Source organism: Fukomys damarensis, unplaced genomic scaffold (genome assembly GCF_012274545.1).
Source record: "Fukomys damarensis isolate Sample0158 unplaced genomic scaffold, DMR_v1.0_HiC HiC_scaffold_24, whole genome shotgun sequence".
NCBI lineage: Eukaryota > Metazoa > Chordata > Mammalia > Rodentia > Bathyergidae > Fukomys > Fukomys damarensis.
The window spans coordinates 6,283,890-6,295,323 of NW_022900936.1; the positions used below are offsets into that span (position 1 = coordinate 6,283,890).

The following is an 11,434-nucleotide window of genomic DNA, read 5'->3' on the forward strand; positions in this document are numbered from 1 at the left end:
TGGAGAGAAAAAAAAAAAAAAAAAAAAAAGCCCAATCTCAAAACACAAAGCAAACTGAATGAACAGAGCAAAGCTCTCTCTGGGTAACCCTAAGACCATCTATGACACGCATGCAACTGGAGAATGCGAAAAGTTACACCAAGAGCACAAGGACCCGAAGAGCTACAAACTGATGAGAGAGACCAATTCACAGATCCAAGAGTCAGTGAACGCTTAAGAGAGTACAAGAGCACCGTACAGCGTAAGTGGACAATACTCAAAATGCTGAACGCCAGACACACAGAAAACATTAAAATCAGCCAGGCAGGAGGAAAACAATACTAAGAATTGGCTTCTCTTCACAAACAATGTAACCCAGAAAATGACATCATAACATCTTCTTGTTTTGCTCAAAGAAAAAAAGGCCAATATATAATTCTACATCCACAGAAAATACCTTCCAGAAATTATGAATTTGAATGAAGATATTTTCAGATAAATGACTGCTGAACTTGTCAAAAGTCATTCATTGAAAAATAACAAATTAAGGAAGTTCTTTAGGCTGAAGGAATATAATACTGAATAGAATCCAGGCCTGTAGAAAGGAAGGAAGAGTACCCGTAAGGATAAATTATACTTAAATATCCTTATATTTAAATCTAGCAGAAGGCATGAATATTTCATGGACACATATCGCCCCCCCCAAAAAAAACCCATGAAGAAACTAATGGGAGAAGAAACACATCCAAATTTATCACCAAAGGTTAACACTCCCCAGTTATTAACAGAAAAAATGTATACTCAAAAAAACACAGAGCAACAGTATAAAAGATATGAAGAAAAATATCAATTATTTGACCTATCTATTGGTATTTATGGACTATAGCAAACAAATACAAAATACAAATTTTATTAAGTTTACCTGAAACATTCACCAAGACAGATTCACATACTGGGCCATAAAACAAAAGAATCTGAAAGGGGTAAAATAATATTTTGTGGTCACATTGCTACTGAATTAGGAATCAAGCAGGGGATTTAGTTCAGTGGTTCCGCCGCCTACCTTGCAAGTACAAGGACCCGAGTTCAATCCCCCGCACCAAAAGAAAAAAAAAATAGAAATCAACTCGGGTGTGGTGGTGCATACCTGTAATCCCAGCACTTGGGAGCCTGAGACAGGTATATAGCAGTGAGTCCAAGGTCAGCCTGGGCTACAAAGCAAGACACTGCCTTAAAAAAAAAAAGCTAGGCATCAGTATGGTGTCTAGAAAATCTTCAAAAACCATGAAATTATTTAATAAAATTCTAAATAATTATGGGTTGAAGAAATCACAAGAGAAACTAAAAACATTTTAAAAAATGACAGTTGAAACATCAAAAATCGTACAATGCAGCTAAAGCAGGGATTACAAGGGAAAATTATACCACAAATGCCGATCAAGAAAGGAAGAAAGGTTTAAATTCATAATCTACACTGCTACTTTAAGAAGTTAAAAAATAGCAAATTCAACCCAAATTAAAATCAAGGGACACAAAAAAGAACAAATATCAATAGAATAAAGCTAGACTACAAATCAGACGGGGGATTCGGTGGTTTGCCTTGCAAGCGCAAGGACCTGAGTTCAATCTCCAGTACCAAAAAACAAAAACAAACCAGATGGGGAAGTCAAAGTCATAAGCTGGCTGTCTGAAAAGACCAGAGTAAGACAAACTGGGAAAAGAGGGGAGGGGCCTTATGACGAGTATCAGGAATAAAAGAGTAACCATCACTACAGACTTTCTAGAAAGTAAAGAATATTATGGATTGTGCTAATAATATTCAACAATTTAAATTAGAAAGATGTTTCTTGATATACACAACTTGTCAAAACTAACTTAAAAAGAAAACAAACATCTGGATAGTCATATATCTATATTAAAAACATGAATTACAATTAATCTCCTAAGAGAAAATACAAGGTTCTGATGGCTTCATGAATGAATTCTATTAGACATTTACAGAAGATATAATGCCAACGTTATTCACATTCTTTCAGAATATCAAAAAGATCCCAAGAGTTTATGAGGCCAGCATAATCCCAGTAGACTAGCGAACTGAACTCAGCAATACATGAGAGTGAAATCAAAGCCAACTGCTGTTCACCGTTCATTGGAGTCTAACGTTCAAAAATTAACTTGTGTATTTTACCCCAAAACGGAAAGAAAATCATATGAGCATCTCTATAAATGCAGAAAAAGCATGTGGCAAGATTCAAAGTCCCTTCATTAAAATGTCTCACAATACAGACACAAAAGAACTCCTGATATCTGATAAAGGACTGACCTACAGGAAGCTGTGCAGACAATGTCAGAGACGAACGACTGCATGTGTTTCCCACAATACTGAAAACAAAGAAAGATGTGCGTGCTCACCACTGCTGTCCAGCGCACAGCTCCTAATCCATGCTATAAACTAAGACAAAGTAAAAAAATGACAAGAATAAAACTGTCTTCATTCATGTGCTATGACTGTTTAAGCAGAAAACCCTACAAAATCTCAACAAGAAAATGCTAGACCTCACAGGTGAATCTGGCCAGGTCTAGAACACAAAGTCAACACACAAATTCAAGCAGGCTTCCGTAAATTCTCAATGAAAATTTATATGTTTTACAAACAATGCTACTTAAAAGTATCCCAAAAATTAAAAACAAGGATAAATTGAACAAAATACATGCATTCAAACTATGAAACACTTATGAGAGAAATGAAAGACTTAAATAAATGGAGCGATCACCCATGTTTACAGACTGGAAGACTTGCTAGCAGGATCCCCATCCACCAGAATGGAAGTTCAATGAAACCCTAGTCAAAATTCTTGCGGGATTTTTTGATATAAATGTCTCAGCTGATTTTTTAAAACTGATATGTAAACAAAATAGATCTAAAATATAAAAAAACCTCGAAAAAGAAGAAAAGAGCTGACTTAAATATACTTGAACTCGAGACTTACTAGAAGACCACAGTACATCAGCACTGTGGTATACAAGGATAGGAAGATGGAAAAGAATACAGTCCATTCTGGAAACACACAAGGTGAATCTGTTTTGTACCAAAGTACCAAACCAAAGCAATAGGGAAAGGTACTTATTTTCAACAAAAGATGCCGTTCTTTTAATCCCTTTACCTTAAGCCATGCTCAAAAATTAATTTGAGATAGATCACAGAATCTTAACTACAAAAGTGGAGTAAAAAACACTTTTAGAAAGAAAAAAAATGTACATGAATATCATCAAACTTGGGAATAGAAAAGATTTCTCGAGATTTATTTTTAAAATGTTAACAGTCGGGCACGGTGGTGCATACTTGTAATCCTAGCACTTGAGAGGGTGAGGCGGGAGGATCACTGTGAGTTCGAGACCACCCTGGGCTACATAGTGAGTTCCAGGTCAGTCTCAACTACATAGTGAGACCCTGTCTCAAAATAACATAATATAACATAACATAGCATAACATGTTACCAGATAATTAAAATTCCCTGCTCCTCAAAAGATACCATATTCAGAAAAGGAATAAGCAAGCTGGTCTAGGAAAAGATATGGAAATATAAAGTAATAAAAACAACCTTGCAGAACTGTTTGGTCTTTTGTTTGAGACAGGGTCCCACTATGTAGCCCAGTCTGGCCTCGCCTCAGCCTCAGCCTCGGCCTCCCCAGTTGCTGGTATTACAGGATGTGCTACCACACCCGGCTGTGTGTGGTATTTCCTTAGAAAAGCAAACACATATATAACCCTGTGGCCTGGCAACTCCACTCACAGGTAGTGCCGCCAGAGAAATGAAAATGTGTATGTACAGAAACACTTAGATATGTTGGAAACAACTGAAATATTCACCGACAGGTGAATATAAATTATGGTAGTCAATGAAATACTATCAAGCAATAAAATGAAATTAAGCTCTGAGATATACAACAATAAGAATGTCATTCCTCTAAAAACAATTTTTTAATTAAAAGACAAAACAAAGAGTAAACAAGATTCCAATTTATATAAAGTCTGCTTGTTCATTAAACTGATCTAGGACCACAGAAATCAGAAGTGAGATGACAGAAAAAAGTCACCTAAGAAGTTCAGAGAGGGCCGGGGATTTAGCTCAGTGGTTCTGGTGCCTGCCTGGCAAGCGCAAGGACCTAAGTTCATTCCCCAGTTCCAAAAATTAAAAAATTTTAAAAAAGAAGTTGAGAGATGGCAGAAATAGTCTACGTTACATGCTAGGTACTGGATGCAAACGTAATCTTTAAATATATGCATCTTATTGTATATAAATAATACTTGAACAAAATAGCATCATTTAGTATCACTTAATTCTTTGTTCACCAAAGAAAAAAAATACAGTAGGTGTGCATTTCATTATGGAAAGTGTACTATAGACTTTCAAACATAAAACAAAAAATTTTTTAAAAATCAAAATACAGGAAGATAGCCAGTAATAATTTTGTAAAAAAAAAATCCCCAGTATATTTTTCTGAATACAATCATTTGACTATGGAACTGATTTTTTTTGTTGCAAAACTAATTTTTGTTAAAAGAGAAAAAGTTATTTCATACTTTAAATTTTTTTAAGTCAATTACTAAGTTCCACTAGGGAAAAAGCTCATAAAATCCATAGTTAATTAACAGATATTAAATGTAGGTTAAGATAATCAGTTTCAATTTAAAAAATGAAGACTGCTCTACTCATTCCTGAAATGCTTCTCCAAATAATTAAACATAATAACTACAGCTCAATTTGGAAGAAACGATAGGTGACAGACCATAGTTATGTCTTTTTAAAAATTAAAACTGAAGTAGGAGCATGCTGTATTGGAGAGAGAAAACACTGAGGTTGCAAACCCTGCGTTCTAACTCCAGCTAGTAGATGCTAACATTGAATGCTGGTGAAACTAAAGATTCTCAGCTTCTGTTTGGGTTCAACAAAAACTGGGCCAGAAGTGATAATCTATAAAGGTGGATAAAGGTAAAAGAGGGCCTCGGGATGTTCACTTGATAGTCTCCATCCTTGCCCTACGAGGAACAGACATAATCTAGTAGGAGGAATCAGCTCGCCTGCAATCTGAGTGACTAGGGCAGAAAGCAGTAAGCTGCAAACCAATTGTGAAAGAAACAACTGCAAAATCATTTGCTATTGAAAGTTAAAACACCATGGCTGAGTTGAAGCGAATTAGTGAGCAACCTTCTTCAGTTCACAGAAAATGACACCTGGTGGCAGCACCACTAAAATGCAAGGGCAACACAGTAACTAGAGCAAAAATGAGATCTCTTCAATGCCAGAAACGCAGAATGGCAGTCACATGACGAAGCGGGTGAGCATCAAATCCAATCATATATCTATGTATTATCTTCATTCAATACCAGGAAAGCTAGACTGCAAAAGATAATTTCCAGACCCAGAAAACAAAAGCGTAAACACGTATTTGCTATCATTTATAAATTGACATAGTATAGTTTAAGTATCTGAAAAGTTTTTTACAGAAAAAAATTACTAAAAGAAACCTAACACAGGATCCTCCAGTCAGTTCAAATCCTCAAAGCTACTTCTTGTACCAAAACCATCATTTCAAATAATTCACCAAAAATGAGCTTTAAAAAAATCATTTACTGCATTTATGACTTCTGTTCAAATTGCAGTAGCATTAACTGACTTTACTTTGTCTGCCCAAAGTGTGAGAGACAAAGGGCAAACTTACTAATTCTGGAACTGAAACAAGGCACAATGATCTAGAAGCTGTTCCCAAGTGGCAGGCACACAGCTTTGTCTGTTGGTTGGTTTTGGTTTTTTGAGACAGGGTCTCACTATGTAGTTCAGACTGCTCTGGAACTCACCGTGTAGCCCAAACTGGTCTCGAACTTGCAGTGATCCTCCTGCCTCAGCCTCCAGAGTGCTGGGTTTACAGATGTGCGCCACCACGCCCGCCCGGCTGATTGTTTGTTTTAAATGAATCCATAAAGAGAATTCTGTCCACTCATCAAACACTGGTCTATAGTTCAGTTGTAATTCCAATGAGTTATATTGGAATTGTGAATGTACAGTGGTACCTCAGTTCAGGAATGCTTTTGTTTGCAAACAATGTGGTTTGCAAACACTGGGCAAAACTTTGTTTTTGTTTGCAAACTCTGCATCAGGTGACAAACATGACCACAGCCATCTTCCCACACAAATAAACATGGCCCTCTTTTCCGGAATCACAGAATAAATTAAGAACTGACTTCAAGTAAGTTAAAAGGGAGCTATTAAGTAACTCCTCTGGTGCAACAAGGAAGGGGGGGGTCCCCCAACCGACTGACAGCCGTGACCCCGACTTTACCCGTTTTCCGTCTTTGGTCTTCTTTAAGTTCCAAGTGCCATCTGGCAACTTCTCAAAGAACTTTCTTGCTTTTGGTGCTTGGTCAAGAATATGAGCAGGCGGAATACCCAGAACTTCCACTATTTTATTCATCTGATCTACCTGTATTAAAGACAAAAATAGAGCCTGTAATTTTCATTGCACATGCTACTTCTACTCATCACTTCATTCCTAAATCAACTGAGCATATCCTACGTGTCAAATGTCTAGACACTGAATACAGTGAGGACCAAAACAGATAACGACCCTTCACCTATGGGACCAGACATGCGGTGAGTAACGAACGCACAAATCTTTGGCTAGTGATCCTGGCTATGATGGATGACAGTAGGAAAGGATGCAAGGAAGATGTAAAGTTTGTCTTTGGAGAGATTTTAATAACCAGTAAAAATCTCAGTCTCACATGAGTACCAAATAAAGTCTTTTTTAAAAGTGCAGACTCACTCAAATACAATGTACTACATCTCTGTCAAAAAAGTATACACAATAATAAGAAGACATGAATAATAAACACAGTGGTCCCTCGGTACCTTCAGAGGATGGGTTCCAGGCAAGAACAGCCCCATCGATACCTCACACCCCCACCCATGGCCAAAATCTACGATGCTTAAACCCTTTATACAAAATGTCATGCTATTTTCACGTGAGCATGAGGGAACGAGGGCCACTCTGAAAAACGGTGTAAACATTGCTATAAACTACAATTGATGGAGTCTAAATAGTCCAGATATTCTCGCATACTTTAAAAATCATGCGGTTACATTTCATTCTTAGAGAAATGTAAATGCTACGGAAATATTTGTTACATTGTTTAGAGACTCATGACAAAAAAAAAAGCTTGTAAATATTAGGTACAGATGCAGTTACCGCCCCCCGCCCCAGTACTTTTGAGGATGCAGATACGAAGGACCCAAAGTAGTTCAGTACACTCCGTCAGAGGAAGGGGAGTAATACAGAGGGAATCCACAGGGGACGACGCGGGGACACTGCCCTTCAATGGGGGGTGATCTGAGCTGCCGCTGAGGAGACACAGGAATGAGCCGGGGCTACCTGGGACGGGCGCCTCAGACACAGGAAGGAAGGAATGCAAGGCACCTCAGAGAGGCCACGAGCTGCGTGGGGTGAAGGGCGGAGGGGAGCCCAAGAGGGGCTGCAGAGATGACCGCACCCGAGAGAGGACGGGGTGGGGGGACTCGGCTCTCACAATGGCTCTGACTGGAAGCCAGAGGCTTCAGGTGGTCCTAACAATGTCTAAGCCCAAGAAAATTACTAACGCATTGGGCACTTACTACTACAAATACATACGATGATACAGAGATGAACCTGAGGCATTCATAGGCAAATGGACGCAACTTTATCAGGCACAAGCTCAGTATCACACGGTTTCTCTCATACCAGAAATACTAACTACACGACACACACACTGGAAAAGCGAAACAGAAGAAAGATAAATAGCAAGTAGAGAGAAGTTCAAACCTTCAAATTATAGAAAGTTGTTTAAAATTTGTTTATATTAAAAGTTTATCTTAGTATCAGTGCGTTGAAAATAAAAAGTTTCTTTTTTAAGAATTTTTTTGGTTTATGTCTTGTTTTGAGTAACTACTTTGAAGATAATGATATACAGTGTATATCAATAACTGTTGGTCTTGTATTTGGTTATGAAAATGCTTTAGTTTTTCATAAAATAATAAGAAAAAAATGCTACGGCAGCTGCTGCCAAAGAGAGCCTCACCAGCTCAAGTTGCAATACATGAAAACGAAGGGACACGTTTCTGACACTACCTATTGACCACTGTACGGTCCACTGAACGTCCGGCCTTCCTTTCTTCATTTATAAACGAATATTCTGATCAAGATCAATAATTTTTCTTTAAAAAAAGAATAAAAGGAAAGAAAATCTCACAGTTGGAGAGGTATAAAACAAATGGAAGCTCAGTTCCTCTCAAGACAGGGGAACCTGGCCTCACAGCCACTGCTTGCGACTGCGCAAATTCTCAGGAACATGGACTAAAATTTATGGGCTGTGCAGCCTCTGCAGCCTCTCCAGAGACCCTCGAATTCCAGGTCACCCTCAGCTGTTCAGACTGTGTCAACTGTACTGGCCACTATTCTTTCCAATTCCAAACTATAGCCTCAAAGGCTTGCAGCAATATTTACGCCACTTTTCAGGACTGCCCTCAATCCTTCATGATTATTTGAAGCTTTCTACTATCCTACTGACCCGTAAAAAGTATGCAATACATTGAACATTTTCTACTTTGTTTTTTTGTTTGTTTGGTTGGTTGGTTTTTTGTTTTTTTGTACCGGGGATTGAACTCGGGTCCTTGCGCTTGCAAGGCAGGCCACCGAACAGCTGAGCTAAATCCTCGGCCCAACACTTTCTACTTTAATTCAATGTTCTCTTCGTAAGCAAATTGAAAAAGCTTAATTACCATCTTATCATTCTTAACTCACCATTATATGGCAAATGACAAATAAGAAAAAAATCTAAGACATAAAGTAAGTTCAAAAGCGACTTTACATGCGAATATCTAATCTGGTAAATAGATACCTTCCCCTGAAAAAAACCTTCAGATTACACAGTTATGGAGGAAAACAGAATGAAAACATCATGTACCTCATTGGCACCACTAAACAGAGGTTCTCCAGTGTGCATTTCAACCAAAATACACCCAAGGGACCACATGTCGATAGCAAGATCATAAGGCATTCCCAATAGCACCTCTGGGGACCGATAAAAGCGACTCTGAATGTACTGGTATATCTGAAAAATAGTTCAGAATAGTGTTAATTCAATGTAAATTTATACTCGTGGTCAACACTGAAAGAACATCAATCTCACATTAACAGAAAATTTCAATACTAGACTACAAATAACAGTTATAAACTGAACATTCAAGTGGTTGCTTAATAAGAACATGAAATATAAAAACACTAAGTGTGATGGAAAAATACAGTGTGTTTATATAAAAACAAAGCGAAAGACACAAGGTCATTAATTCGTCTCAAACACACCCCCTCACCTTGAGCACACCCCATCTGTCCTGCCACTTTCTGAAGCAGTTCTGGAAGTCCTCTTCCCTGAGTGTCCTTAGTTGTGTTGTTATGCCTGCGCCTCAGTGTCCTGAATCCATTCAAAATATTGACCTTTCATGGTCACTGTGACTTTGGGGAAGAGCCAGATCCAGAGGAAGGCGGAAGAGGACACAGTGTCGTGTCTTAACAAGCCTGCCTTTCTGCTGGATGGCGCTGGGATCAGCAGTCTCTGTATTTTGACCACACCTCAGACAGGAATGAGAACCCCCAGAAATGCTTCACAAGTAGCAAGAACGACGGAAAGTGTGTTCAAATCAAGAAGAAATAGGGTGAGGGGCATTTATGGCAGTGCATCTTTTACTGTAATAAATTTTTAAATTCAAACATTCATTCTATTTTTCTATCACCCCTTTGTAAGTAAAAATCCAGGTCTTTTCATGTTAATCTCATTCTCACTGGTCGTCAAGATAAATCTTGAAGCAATTATGTTTTATTAGAAAAGACTACTAAGAGTACTTTTATTCCTTCCTACTATGGATGGCATAGTTAATGGTTTACCATTAACTTCACAGCTACCTTGTTTTCAAATTAACTTAAAAGGATGTATTAAGAGTCAAACAACAAAAGTATATGAGACTCAACATTTGTTTGTTTGGTTTTTGCTTTTTTGGGGGTGAGGGGTTGAGACAGGTTCTCACCATGTAGTTGAGACTGACCTGGAACTCACTATGTAGCCCAGGCTGGTCTCAAACATGGGATCCTCCTGCCTCAGCCTCTCGAGTGCTAGGATTAAAGGTGTGCGCCCCCACACCTGGCTGAGACTCAACATTTGGACACCTGTACTATAGTTGTGTCACAGTCACAGTAAGTCCTAGAAATGCTGCTACATACAGGCTCAGCTGGGGGTGGTTTCTGACTTATCACTTCTACCTTGTCTCTTTACTCAATTCAAGACTTCTTAGAGAAAGAAAATCATGAAATGAATCTTTTCAATGGAGTAACCTGAGAAAGACTTCAGAGATCAATTAACAGTCACTGTAAATTTGTATCCTGAAATATTTAAGTAAACTTTATTAAAAGAGAGCAAGAAAATCCTGCTAACTAAAATTTCTAACTTAACACCCAAACAAGGCAGCCATGAAAGCTCATGAAATCTCCTGTGATTTCCACTGAAAGCCCTAGCCGTGTCTTTAAAAACAATCTCAGACCTATGCAGGTGATCCCAACCTTATGAGGAGAAAGCCTAATTCAAAAGAACTGGGAAAAACCAAATGAGAACCAAACCTGTCATGTAAAGGTACAAGATCCCAATAATGAATGTAACTGTACTGTATACCTAAAATGTACCAATAAACTCAACGAGGGGAAAAAAAAAGAAAAAAAATCCCAAATCCAAAATGCTCCAAAATCCAAAACATGGCACTCAAAAAAATGTTGGATATTGGAAGATTTCAGATTTTTAGTTTTTGGAACATCTACATAAATGTTCCACAATCCAAAAAACTCTGAAATTTAAAACACTTCTGGTCCCAAGAATTTTACTTAGCCAATGCTCACCTGTACTACATTTCTAAGGTTTTATAAGTTAACATCATTTTTGATGCCCTAAGCCCAAAAGACCCCCTATTAATCAGATTGCATTGTTTCACCGCTTATACGAAGAAACTGTTACCTACCTATCCTATCCGATTTGGTTAAAGCAGTAATGGCTTTGTTATCCACAAGGCTGTACACCAAAATCCCCAAAGGAACTCTGCCCTGAAATATACCTGCCCTGCCATCTTCTGGCTCTGATCCAATAGGCCTGGGGCAAGCCCACTGCACACGTATTCCGGAAATTACCTCTCGTGTTTTATCAGTGCCCGTGAATATTTAACTACCTAAAGGGTCATTTCAGTTTGGCTGAACAGAGACATAACACTATTTGAAATTAGGGCAGAATATATAATTTGATTTAAATAGGGTCAAAAACTTTCAAAGTCTAAAAATCTACTGAAATTTTCTCAAGGTGGGTATTTTCATTCATTATATATATATA

General features: G+C 38.0%; 1 protein-coding gene across 3 annotated transcripts in view; it reads right to left on the minus strand.

The window, feature by feature from the left end:
• Nucleotides 1-11,434, minus strand: part of Dyrk1a (dual specificity tyrosine phosphorylation regulated kinase 1A) — a 124,334-nt gene that overhangs the window by 11,235 nt on the left and 101,665 nt on the right. For all 3 annotated transcript variants that reach the window (XM_010636564.3, XM_010636565.2, XM_033755961.1), the window contains 2 exons: nt 8,978-9,124; nt 6,322-6,462 (listed from right to left, as the gene is read on the minus strand). In XM_010636564.3, the coding sequence (XP_010634866.1) occupies nt 6,322-6,462; nt 8,978-9,124 (288 nt within the window). The remainder of the gene's footprint in view (nt 1-6,321; nt 6,463-8,977; nt 9,125-11,434) is intronic.